At 34.5% G+C, this 14,194-nt stretch overlaps 1 protein-coding gene across 1 annotated transcript in view; it reads left to right on the top strand.

Annotated features, from left to right (window-relative positions):
- Positions 1-13,879, top strand: part of LOC126893250 (very long-chain specific acyl-CoA dehydrogenase, mitochondrial) — a 49,933-nt gene extending 36,054 nt beyond the window's left edge. The window contains exons 7-9 of the mRNA XM_050663236.1: positions 5,723-6,079; positions 11,542-11,754; positions 13,317-13,879. Coding sequence (XP_050519193.1) covers positions 5,723-6,079; positions 11,542-11,754; positions 13,317-13,454 — 708 coding nt within the window. The 3' untranslated portion in view covers positions 13,455-13,879. The remainder of the gene's footprint in view (positions 1-5,722; positions 6,080-11,541; positions 11,755-13,316) is intronic.
- The last annotated feature ends 315 nt before the right edge of the window (positions 13,880-14,194 follow it).

The following is a 14,194-nucleotide window of genomic DNA, read 5'->3' as shown; positions in this document are numbered from 1 at the left end:
ACTGCAAACCAAGTCCGACAGTGTATGGCACTAACCCAGTGGACCTTTACAGGCTAGTGAAGGGCACTGCTATATTGGATTGGGTGTCATGAGAACAAATGGAAGAAAGCACAATAAGCTAAAAAGCTGCAGTGCCACCGGGGTGCATGCACGGACGGCTTCCAGGAAAAAAAAGCTAGAACTTGTTGCGTATAACTAAAACAGCGTCAGTGTAGCCAAAACAACGCGATAAGTGATGGAATAGCTCCTTTGATGTGTCGAAAGAAACCGACACTCGAGCTATCGTCTAACGTTTAACGTGATTAATAATCGCAATAACAAATTAGCGCACTAAGTCGTGGCTACACCTCTGTTTAATGTCAAATAATGCGATAATTAACGACATTAGACGTTAGTGTGGCCCCAGCATTAGTATCATAGAAATACTGTCCTAAATTTTTTTTTTTAAATTTGAAATAGAAACTACGTTATAGCTGTATTTATAACGGTACACTGAGCTAAAACTCGTTTATATACAACAACGTGCGCGACGCCTGGCCTGTGCAGCTGAAACTCGACAGTTGGGTTCTAAAACTTATAAAGCGAGCACGTATTTTATATTATTGAAATTTATCGATAATTATTGTTTCGAAAATCGGTAAAAATGCTTGGATCTAGTTGTCATTTAAAGTCAGTCGAAGTAAGGGGACGCAACAAAATAAGCACTCGTGATAAAAAAAATCTATTATCTGTTTTTATACGACGCGCCGTTTACATGCAAAAAAATAAAACATCTTAATGCTTGCAAAGTGTTCGACATAGTTTCTATATTATTATAAATGTATAGAAATTTATTTCGAATACCTGTAAGCGTTCACATGTTTTATTTTTTTTTTTCATAAAAACGGATTTGAATTGAACGGAATTCAAAAATTATTTTTAATTTAAAATATGTCGGCGGCGTACTTTTTTTTTTTTCTTTAAACTAATGCAAATCATTGCCCATATGCGCGTCAATGGTGAATATAAAATTGTTAGTTGTATGTCAAAAAATGCGCACTAGTTACCTGTCAAAACACACCAAATTTGATTCGCATATCCCAACCGGTTTTAGAGCAATAAATAAATCGTTAGTTTGTAAGAAAAATTTCAACACCCCATATCTCGGAAACGAAGCATTTGCAGACATACGTTTATCGAGCAAACTGTCATTATTTATTATTTTTCATCATTTTTATTATTCCAGTCTTTCTAGCGTATTTGTGCCAATGAAACCAATTGAGGCATTGCATTTGCCAAAAGCTGCTATGTCCATTTTTGCTACTTTTCAGGAGAGCAAATTCAAATTATGACGTCTATAAAATCACAGTTTCAGAAATATCATGTTTGGTTTTGAGTTCAATTTTGTTACAGCTATCCATATGATTTTACATATAACCTAGCTACAAATAATGTTGTAAAAATTATATGGTAATTTTGCAAAATGCAATGCCTCAATTGGTTTCATTGGCACAAATACGCTAGAAAGACTGGAATAATAAAAATGATGAAAAATAATAAATAATGACAGTTTGCTCGATAAACGTATGTCTGCAAATGCTTCGTTTCCGAGATATGGGGTGTTGAAATTTTTCTTACAAACTAACGATTTATTTATTGCTCTAAAACCGGTTGGGATATGCGAATCAAATTTGGTGTGTTTTGACAGGTAACTAGTGCGCATTTTTTGACATACAACTAACAATTTTATATTCACCATTGACGCGCATATGGGCAATGATTTGCATTAGTTTAAAGAAAAAAAAAGTACGCCGCCGACATATTTTAAATTAAAAATAATTTTTGAATTCCGTTCAATTCAAATCCGTTTTTATGAAAAAAAAAATAAAACATGTGAACGCTTACAGGTATTCGAAATAAATTTCTATACATTTATAATAATATAGAAACTATGTCGAACACTTTGCAAGCATTAAGATGTTTTATTTTTTGCATGTAAACGGCGCGTCGTATAAAAACAGATAATAGATTTTTTTTTTATCACGAATGCTTATTTTGTTGCGTCCCCTTACTTCGACTGACTTTTAAATGACAACTAGATCCAAGCATTTTTACCGATTTTCGAAACAATAATTATCGATAAATTTCAATAATATAAAATACGTGCTCGCTTTATAAGTTTTAGAACCCAACTGTCGAGTTTCAGCTGCACAGGCCAGGCGTCGCGCACGTTGTTGTATATAAACGAGTTTTAGCTCAGTGTACCGTTATAAATACAGCTATAACGTAGTTTCTCTTTCAAATTTTTTAATAAAAATTTAGGACAGTATTTCTATGATACTAATGCTGGGGCCACACTAACGTCTAATGTCGTTAATTATCGCATTATTTGACATTAAGCAGAGGTGTAGCCACGACTTAGTGCGCTAATTTGTTATTGCGATTATTAATCACGTTAAACGTTAGACGATAGCTCGAGTGTCGGTTTCTTTCGACACATCAAAGGAGCCATTCCATCACTTATCGCGTTGTTTTGGCTACACTGACGCTGTTTTAGTTATACGCAACAAGTTCTAGCTTTTTTTCCTGGAAGCCGTCCGTGCATGCACCCCGGTGGCACTGCAGCTTTTTAGCTTATTGTGCTTTCTTCCATTTGTTCTCATGACCCCCAATCCAATATAGCAGTGCCCTTCACTAGCCTGTAAAGGTCCATTGGGTTAGTGCCACACACTGTCGGACTTGGTTTGCAGTCTCCATATATTGCTTGTCTCTTACGATCCAGCGCCTCACAATCGCACAAGAAATGTCTGACTGTCTCGGTCTCTCTATTGCATAGTCTGCAGCTGAGATATCCGTTATATAGTCCTATCGCGTGTAGGTGTCCTTTTACTGGAAAGTGTCCAGTTAAGAAACCTATAGTGATTTTGAGCTGATTCCTGTTCATTTTGAACAGTTGTTCAGCTCTTTTTGCGCATGTCTGAGGTATAAATCTCTTCGCATGCTTTTGCATGGGAATTTCTGCCCAGTATTCTTTGTGCTGTCTTCGTATCCAGCCTCTTAATCTGTCTCTGATTGTGCTTTTGGGCACTCCCAGTGCCGGTTCTGGACTGAAGTATCTTGTTGCTGATCCTCGTCTAGCAAGTTCGTCAGCTTTTTCATTACCAGCGATCCCTGATGTCCAGGCACCCAAATGAGTTGTACCTCATTATGTTCCGCCAGGGTGTCAAGTTCTTCGCGGCATTCCCATACAAGCCTTGAGGTTATCCTTGGATTCTTTAAAGGCCTCAAGGCCGCTTGGCTGTCTGAACAGATATTGATTCTCTTATTAGTATAAGTCCTCAATCTATTTATCCGTGCACAGTGCAGGATTGCATATACCTCCGCCTGAAATACAGAGGTATATTCTCCTAGTGGGATGGAACCGTTATAGTTCCTATCCTCACTATATACTCCTGATCCCGAACCATCTTCTGTCTTGGACCCATCTGTATACCAGGTGTGGCCCTCATACTTCAGATGTCTGCCAGGATCTTCCTATACCTCTCTGGAGTGTATTTCCACCTGAAAAGGTATTTCCATTTTATATTTGGGGATAGAATGGTCTGTTATCATCTCCCATATCGGATCCCCGCATATATCTTTGATGCTGCAGTAACCCCATCCTTCCCTCGCCCTTCACTGTGATGTGTAAGGGAGGAAGGTCTAGTAAGGCTTCCATTGCTGCAGTTGGTGTGCCTCTCATTGCTCCTGTTATGCTGAGACAGACAAGCCTTTGTATCTTGCCTAACTTCTCTATAGCATTTCTCTGCTGCACCTTTGGCCACCAGACCAATACTGCATACGTTATTGTGGACTTTACCATCATGTTGTATATCCAATACATCATGTCCGGTTTAAGTCCTCATGTTCTGCCATGTGTGCGTCTGGTCACCATTACAGTGGCCATCGCTCTTTTGGTTATTCGTTCCAGGTGTTGATTCCAGGTAAGCCTTGAGTCTATTATGACTCCGAGATATTCTACCTCCCTCTCCACCTTTAGGGAAATCCCCATGAGATTCACAGGTTCTATTCCCTCTAATTTTGTCCTTCTGGTGAAGGCTACTATTTTGGATTTGTGAGGACTTACGGACAATCCTACCTCACTTGTCCATTTTGATACTACATTCAGGGCCTGTTGCATGTTATCCCTGACAGTTGTATTGAACTTACCCTGTGCCAGAATGACAAAATCATCTGCATAGCCCAGGACATTATATTTTTTCCTGTTGAGCGTTCCAATCAGTCCGTCCATAACCATCAGTCCATCCACACTAACGGAGATAATACACCTCCCTGTGGGCATCCTCTGGCAACCCGTGCTGACATGGTCTCGCCCATCAGTGTCGAATATACCACACGGCTTTTAAGCATGCATTCTATCCACCTGCAGCTTATTTCATCCACTCCTTTCAGCCGGATGGCCTTTGTGATTACATCGAATGAGGTGTTGTTGAAGGCTCCCTCTATGTCGAGAAAGGCTCCCAACATCATCTCTTTGTTTTCCAGAACATACTCCACCCTCCGTACTAGATGGTGCAGTGCTGTTTCTGTTGATAAACCTGGCCTATATGCATATTGGTCTTGTTCTATTGGTCTTTCAACCAATATTCCATCCCTAATATGTCTATCTACCAGTTTTTCCAATGTCTTTAGTACAAAGGACATCAACTTATTGGTCTAAGGGACTTTGCAGTCATACGTCCACCCTTACCAGGCTTAGGTATGAATGCTACCCTTGTCGACCTCCAAGCAACTGGTACATACCCCAGCGCAATACCTGCACGAAGTATTGTACACATTTGCTTGTACATTGCTTCTGCACCTTTTTGCAAAAGTACAGGATAAATCCCGTCCGCTCCCGGTGATTTATATGGTTTAAATGAACTTACTGCCCATTTTATTTTGTCTGGTGTCACCATCTCTTTTGCAGCCTCTAGCTTCCCCTATTTCCATATTTCATGGTAACTGGACCTTCTTGCTGTAGAACTTCTGGTTCCAGAAGTTCTAGCTTGCAGTGCAGCAGTGTAATTTGTTTTGTGAAATACATAAAATAAGTACATACTATTCTAAGAAAATGGAGTGGTGCAATGAAAAAATTATTGAAATTTTAACAGTGTTTGAAACAGAATCTTGTTTATGGGATCCCGACAAAAATCACACCAAAATCGAGGTGTACATGGTGACGCTTGGCGTCGAATTGTGCAGTCATTATCTTTTCCAGTGACGGTAGAAGATTTAAAAAAGAGAAAAGACACTCTTATGGGGTACTATACGACTCATTTAAATAAATGTAAAAAATCGTTTTCTGTGCATTTTGATCATCCACCATCTTCTTTTAAGTCTTGGTTTTTGCTTGCTCCATTTATAAAATAATAATTAGCAGTCATAAAATATAACAGCATAGCAGCTTCGACTTCCATCTTGAAATTATTTGATTAAAAAACGCGTTTGCTACTGAATATACGCGCTAAAATAAGTGTGGCCAGTCACTTTAATGCGCAGTTTAATTCATCATTTTTGGTGTAAAAATTAATACAACAATGAACGTTAAACGTTAACGTTAGTGTGGCCCCAGAATAAGGAATATTTTTACATAAAAAAAGTAAAAGTCCCGTTAATTAAAATTGTGGTATATTCCCATTAAATCATGTTAATATTTTAATAAGTTACATCAGATGACATTTTTTTGTTTGTTTAATTTTAGTGTTTTGCTTCTGAAGCCGCGTGGTATGTTTGTGACGAAGCTATCCAAATTTTAGGCGGTATGGGCTTTATGAAAGAAACCGGTTTGGAAAGGATTTTAAGAGACTTAAGAATTTTCAGGATATTTGAAGGAACCAATGACATTTTACGGTTGTTTGTAGCCTTAACTGGAATTCAATATTCAGGAGCACATTTAAGAGAATTGCAAAGTGCTTTCAAGAATCCAACAGCCAATTTAGGTCTTATATTTGAAGAAGCGTCCAAAAGAGTGGGTAGAAAAGTTGGTTTGAGTTCGCCTCCCTCCATGGATCATTTGGTTCACAGAGAGTTAATTCCGTCATCACAAGTAGTTGCAAGAGTAAGTTCTTCATCAGTTTAGTATGTTAGTCTTCCTCGTCTTTACCAGAAAGTTCTGTATGAAGAGCTAAAAATAGCAAAACATGTGTCACAGAATGGCAGGTTAGACGAGGTTTTATAATATTCTTTTTGGCTGGTATTTAACCGAACACCAATGTAAAATCGATATAGTCTCCAAACGTTTGTCTTTTGGCACCAAATATCATAATTGAGCACCAAAATTTTAATACCAAATTATTTATTTTTGAGCGCCAAAGTATTAAGTTGTGAAGTTTATTTATCTATTTCAGCAGTAACTTATTATTGTTAACACCACAAATCTTACTTAAACACTAAATATTTGAACACCAAAATAACCAAGAATCGACATCAAAATAATATATTTAAGCCCCAACAACGGTTCCATGACATCTCGTAACGCGACAATTCGTAACTATACAAATTCGTAACGGACAATTCGTAACGTTCAAATTGAATTATTCTGTTTATTTTTGTTAGCGTGGAAAATAACTGTTATTACAGTTATAAATGAAATTCTGTTTATCAATTTAACGAATCAATATCAGGATTTTTTTAATGCATTTCATATTTCGTTGATTGAATAACCCAACGCTATAATTAATCATAAGGTTTATTATAATAACAGGTAATTATAATCTTTCCTTTACAAAATGTTTACTTAGAAAGTTGGGAATGTCTAAAGACGGTTGTCGGCTTAAAGATTTCACGAATTACTTCATTATTCCTTTCCTATAAACTTAAAAATATTGTTAAAAGTTTTTTTTTTTATTTAAACACAAAACCACATCAACCGCGCAGGGTTATTAGTGGATATAACAATACAAAGTATTACATTAAATAGAGTTATACAATTTGATGTCTTTTAAATATTTAACACTGATGAAACTTTTTTGGTGAGGATTGTCTTGAGGTCATCGTCTGTGATTCTATGAGATCTTCTTTGGCTTAGCTTCTAGGTCTGTTCTTACAAAGATGGCTACTCCGCCACTTGCTTGTTGTGCTATTTTGTTTTTTGGAAAACATTGGTAGTTTTGAAAATTAATATTGGATTGCTTAAAATGAGTTTCTTGAAGACATAAGATCTTAGGGCATGTTTCATTTATTAGAAGTTTTAATTGTTCTAAATGGGTATAGAACCCATTGATATTCCACTGTAATATATAGGGGTTAGACATTTTCGAGTTCTGACTGAGAATGTGTTTCATCGGTCTCTTCTGTGGAAGAGAAATTATTGGGGCTTAGTTTCTTTCTTAATCGAGTTATATTATTTTTTAATTTTGAATTGTGGGTATAAATCGTCAATAATGTACAGTATAAGATATAAAAGCCAAGACAAAAACAATTTATTGCAAAATATACAGGGTGAGGCAGATAACTGGCCTATTAGAAATATCTCGAGAACTAAAAGCAACAGAATCATGAAATTTGGAATACAGGGGTTTTGAAGGATGATCTATTAAATGAAAATATTTTCATCTCTTTGCAACTTCCGGCTATACCGGAAGTTGCTTATAACTTCGTTTTTTTAATGGGACACCCTGTATATTTTTACATTTTTGGATTCTCTTCGATGCCTTCTTTCTTAAAATATGAGGATTTGTAATGTTATACAGGGTATTTTAAAAGCTAACTACGTTTGTTTATTAATTTCGTAGCAATATTCACACCCTGTAGAATTGTAGTAGTTTGACATATAAAACTGTACTTACGATCAAATGATTTTTAATATATGTAGTCTACTATTGTTAAAAATCATTAGTATAGCTAAATTTTTAATTTTAGTATACAGGGTTGGTCGAAACTCGGAATGAGTATTTTCTGAGTTTTCTTGAATGGAACACCCTGTATTTTAGTATTGTAATGAAATTATATTTTATGGTACTTTTTTATTTCTTAATCATTCCCTATACCTAACTGCTTTAATTTGTGCGTAATTGTTAGTCGCACCAACAATCTTAACTACGTAGCTATTTTGATAGCTAAACCATTATTGGTAATTTTAAGGATCGGTCTGGATTAATATGTATTTATTTCTGAAAAATTGTTTGTGATTGAATATTTTCATGGCCAACCTAATAAAATTTTACGTATTATTTGTTGCAATTAATGTTTAGCTTGAATCACCAATAACTCACAAATTAAAGCAGTTAGGTATAGGGAATACTTATAAAATAAAAAAGTACTATGAAATATCATTTCATTACAATACTAAAATACAGGGTGTTCTATTTAAGAAAACTCAGAAAATATTTATTCCAAGTTTCGACCAACCCTGTATACTAATATTTCAAAATTAGCTATACTAATGATTCTTAACGATAATAGACTATATTAAAAATCACTTGAACGTAAGCAGAGTTTTTAATGTCAAACTATTACAATTCTACAGGGTGTGAATGTTGCTACGAAATTAATAAAAAAAAGAAAATATCTTTTAAAATACCCTGTATAATATTACAAAATCTCATATTTTAAGAAAGATATTGAGGAGAATCCAAAAATGTAAAAATATACAGGGTGTCCCATTTAAAAAAACCAAGTTATAAGCAACTTCCGGCATAACCGGAAGTTGCAAAGAGATGAAAATATTTTCATTTAATAGATCATCCATCAAAACCACTTTATTCCAATTTTCATGATTGTGTTGCCTTTAGTTCTCGAGATATTTCTAATAGGCCAGTTATCTGCCTCACCCTATATATAAATTGCAAATTGAACAAATAAAATAAAATAGGTACAACATAAGGAACTGACAAGTTTATGCTACTGCGTATGGAACCCAATTTTCTTAGTTATTCATTAAGAAATTCTTCTATTGAATAATATGGTCTTTTGGATAGATAGGCTTTTGTCATTTTACGGAACTTTGGGAAATATGTTGCAGATTTAAGTTGTAACGGAAGATGATTGTACAGTTTCTTTGCGGAATATAATATAGATTTCTTTACTAACTCAGTGGATGGAATCGGTAAATAAATATCAAAGATTGAATTTCTGGTGGAGTAAAGATGATTGGGCCTTGATGGAAAGACATGAAGGTGTTTTCGAATTAAACAAACGGTTTCTAGAATATATAAAGATGGAAGTGTTAAAATTTCGTGATTTCTGAAGTAACTTCTGCAATGTGTAGATCTTCTGAGGCCAAACAGATATCTTATTGCTCTTTTTTGCAATCTAAAAATGACATCAAATTGAGCAGCTGTACTAGAACCCCAAAAAGGAAGACCATATCGAAGATGAGACTCGAACAACGAAAAATATGTTATTTTAGAAGATGCTAAATTGTCTAAAAAAATACCAAGAAATTTTACAGAATCAACGATACTGATCTGGCTGTTATTAAGAGGCAAAGGTTGAAAAGCTCCTTTATAGGATAATGCTACTGTTTTATTTACGTTAAAAGAGAGTAAATTAGAGTCAGACCAGGTCTTTATCGTCAGTAGATCCGAAATTATAGTTTCATGAAGAGATGCAATAGTTGAGTTGCTCCAAGTGATACTGGTATCACCAGCAAAAAGAAAAATTTTCCCATTGATTTTTAAATTAGTGATGTCATTTATAAAGATAAGGAACAGTATAGGACCCAATACTGAACCTTGTGGTACTCCACATACGATGTTTTTGAGACTAGAGTCAGTATCATTTGCTCTAACTAGTTGTTTCCGATTACTCAAGTAGGATTGGAACCAATTCAAAGAAATACCTCGAATTCCATAGAAATTTAGTTTTGTAATCAAGATGTCGTGATTTACACAATCAAAAGCTTTGGCATAGTCGCAGAAAACAGTGGCAGTATAAAGATTATTGTTTAGTGCTTGGTAAACCTCATGTAGTACAGAAAACATGGCATCAGTGGTACATTTATTTGTTAAAAAGCCGAACTGATTTTGTGATAAAATGTTGTTATCAACGATAAAGGACATAAGTCGAGTTTTAATGAGTCTCTCAATAATTTTGGAGAGTACCGGTAGTAAGGCAATAGGTCTATAGTTGCAGGCATCAGATTTTTCGCCACCCTTATGAAGAGGAATAATAATGGCTGTCTTTAGGCACTCTGGAAATTTACCTTTTTCGAAGGAATCATTAATTAGTGAGAGGAGGATTTCCAACACATTTTCTGTGAGATTAGAGAAAATTTTTATAGATAGTCCATCAGTACTACAGGATGATTTGCTTTTGATACTATTGATTGTTTGGATCAGTTCAGAGTTATCGACTGGTCGTAAAAATAATGAATTCGAGACCTGTCTTGAATTAGGAAGATAGGAAATGGGATCTTGTTGCGGCAAAATTGTTGATGTTATATTTTTACTCACATTAACGAAGTAGTCGTTTGGACTTTCAGGATTTGGAAGGGAAAATGATTGAGCTGTGTTAGTTTTATTTCGAAGATCGCTTATTATAGACCAAGTTTCTTTTGCAACACTTTTAGAGCTTCCCAGACGATTTTTATAATAGGCTTTTTTAGCTGACCTGACAAGTTTTAGATATGTTGTCCTGTACTTCATGATATATTCAGTGACAGCAACATTGGTAGTAAATTTCTTGATGTATAGTAGTGAACGCATATTTTTAGCTGATATGCGAATACCTTTCGTAACCCAAGGTTTCCGATGTTTTGGCTTAATAGGAATTAAAGGAAAGGCCTTATTGAAGATGTGGAGAAGCTTATCTAGCTATTATTTACAGCTGACATTTCATCACTATCATCACTTGACTGACACAAAATCGCAAAAGCAGTCTTTTTGACATTGAAATTTCATTAAACTACTTCACTTGATAGTGGTTCTAGCTCGACTGATAGCGCAGGTGACCTCCTTGCTATGTGCTGTCGACATCGACCGCGACTTAACTAGTAGCATCCACCGCGACCTACACCTCCACCTCGACCCACTTGTTCTGTTCTTACCCTAATGCATCCTCACTCGAAGTTCTAAAATGAGTTTTTTCTTCGTAATAATGTTTTTTGGGCACCCGCTTAGGCATTTTAACGCACTGGTAGGCATCAGTCCATTGTTTTAAAGTTACAGTTGGCTGCTTTGAAACTGTTTGGTTTTGCAGTTTATATTTGTTTGACCATTCAGTTACCATTTCAGAAGCGATAACTAAAAAGCGAGAAAGAGTGTAATGGATGTCGTTAATTAATTTTGGAGATTATTTAATATTTTCGATGTTCATTTATTACTTTAGGTGCGGCTTAAATATTTAAGTCATTGATTCATTAACATTTCAGGTGTTCATAAATTCTATTTCTAGTTGAGGTTTTTTGGTGCTCGGTTATTATTTTTGATTGCCAAATAATTTTTTTGGAGACGAGAGTATAAAACTTGGTAGGTAATGTTGGCGCTCAGTAATTGCTTTGGTGCTCATTTAAAATATAGGCCATTCCTTTTTATGCATTATTTAGATGTGTGTGAAAATAAAATTAAAAATCTTTTCCAGTCTGTGGATTCCTTTGGGCAAGCAGTTGAAATGTTGTTGATAAAATATGGAAAAAATATTGTAAATGAACAGTGCGTCTTAAATCGTCTAGCAAACGCAGCCTTTGACATTTATAGCAGTACTGTCGTACTTTCAAGAGCTAGTCAATCCCTTAAAGAAAATTCACCGACAGCTAATCACGAAAAATTGATGACGGAGGCATGGATTCTTGAAGTAAGTAGTTCTTTAGGGCTGTTTCACATTATAAGAATTTTGAACGTGCGAGGGTTTTCTCGTGCGGTAGTTTTGACGTACCTATCCTTTTCACACAATAAGACTTGAGTCGCACGAAGATATTTTGCTGTGTTGTTTGGTATATTTTTATTTACACTTTGTGGCTGAGGTAGGTACATGATACGATGTCTGATATGTATCATTACGATGTATCATTACAAATGGGTATTTATACTTTTGTCTTAATGTATTGTAATGCGTATCTAATTCATTTGCAATTTCTATTTTGTCCGTTATTATTTCTTATGTTTTAATTAAAAGTCCTAATTTGTTTTTATAATCGTTGTTCTACTAAGTTATTTGTGGGATCTTGGATTAGCTCATCTAATTAGCTCATACAATCTATGTAATAAACTATTCTAAATGGGAAATAAGCCACAACTGAACTAAAAAAAATTATTTTATTAACATTTCGACATCCGATTTGGGCGTCGAAACGTTAATACAATTATTTTTTTAGTTCAGTTGTGGCTTATTTCCCATTTAGAATAGTTTATTACAAAAATTCCACAAGGAAATAGTTTCAGAACAACATTACAATCTATGTTTTTCATGTACAGAATTTAAAAGACCCTCTGTCATCCACTCATTTTTAAATGTTGTTACCCTCGTTTTAAATGTTGTTTTTAGATAATTTCACACAATACGTGACCGCCGCCCTACTCCAGTCTTCACCGAGTCGTTTACCCTATAAAACTAAATATAATTTCGTAGAATAAAAGGTATAGTTATATCATATCATATGGAGCGAAATCAAATTATAGCGTTGTGGTGACTTTATCGTCGAAGAAAGAAATAAGAGGAACTGAATTCATTGGGTCCATCCTATTAACGCAAAAAGATACGATTTATATATGTTTATATTCACACATATGGATGGAACACCCTCTATACTAAACGTTAATTTCAACTATGTAAAATAAAGTTTATTATAATATACTTAGCAGTTTTAATTATTGTTGTTATCAGTAACATATAAATAATTTTGCTGTACTTACCAAATGTTAGTGATGTTGAAAATGTAACTATTCGTTACAAAGTACTCGTTACTTACGAATACCGAAAGTAACGATTACTATACAGAGAGGCAAATCGTTACTTTTATTACTCTGATATTACTCGAAAGTCTCACTTTCGCTTGAAGCACAGATGGTACATTCCCTCTCCTGGGGGAGTATAAAATTTTCCATCCTCTAAGAAAAAGTAAATATCGTACTACAAGCAAAATACCATTGATTAAATTTACTTTAATAAGTTCCTATTATATCAATATTGTGGAGCAACGTATAATTTTTACAATTTATAACACATCATTTGCGAAATCCCATTTTCTTCAATGACAGTACAAGTCACTATTTTATTATTCTCCCTTCGATTTCCTTCTCATATCCAACAGCCCCTGCATGACAACCATAGATACACTAACACAACACATTTGACTGACAATATTAAAACCAGAGTTTGGCGTTAGAAAATACTAAATGGTGTTTTTATAATTTCAGGCAACAGACAGGGTGAAAGCCAACTTGGATATTGTAGCTTCAGGCAAATATCTAGACAATTTTTCAAAAATGAGTGCCATTTCCAGAACAGTGTGTCAAGCAGAAGGTGTTGCACAAACTAATCCATTGAAGCTCTGATATGTTTATTGAGAATGGAAGATTGAAAGGAACTCCCAAAGTCCTTTGGAACAAAGGACTTTGAAACACAACTCTTGTATTCTATGGCTTGATGTCCATGGTGTAATCTGTTGATCTTTAGAGAAGTTTTCTTTCATTTGTTTTGAAAGTATGTAATTTTTATTTATTCTCGATAATTGGATGAAATATTGTCAATTGTCTATAAGATTTATCGTGTTATACATGCCAATATTTTATATTTAAATAATTTACGTCGCCTTCACATTAAATAATAGTTTCAAATTACAATACTAATGATTTCACTCTATGAATATAACATAACATCTATTTTAGAATAAAATAAACCTATATTTTATTTAGTGTGTAAATATTTTTTGTGTATTATTTAAAATAAAATATAAATATATTTTGTTTATAATAGTAAATTGTTTTTATAAACCTATTTCCTTCACCAATTATAATCAGCTGACTTATGTTACGAAAATTCCTCACCTCTTTACTTACAGATCAAAGATATCGTTAAATCCTTAAATGGCTGCATGTATGCACTCAATAGATTATTCAGAAGCAAAAATATATCCAAAGCATTTTAATTCGGAACAGAACTGTAATAAGACCTATAGTTACGTATGCCTCAGAAACCTGGACTATGACAAAAACTGAGCGATCAATGTTAAAAGTTTGAAAAGAAAAATACTTCGAAGCATATTTGAGGAAAAAATGATAAACAATCTATGGAC

This window comes from Diabrotica virgifera, chromosome 10 (assembly GCF_917563875.1).
Source record: "Diabrotica virgifera virgifera chromosome 10, PGI_DIABVI_V3a".
NCBI lineage: Eukaryota > Metazoa > Arthropoda > Insecta > Coleoptera > Chrysomelidae > Diabrotica > Diabrotica virgifera.
This window is presented reverse-complemented; position numbering and strand designations above follow the sequence as displayed.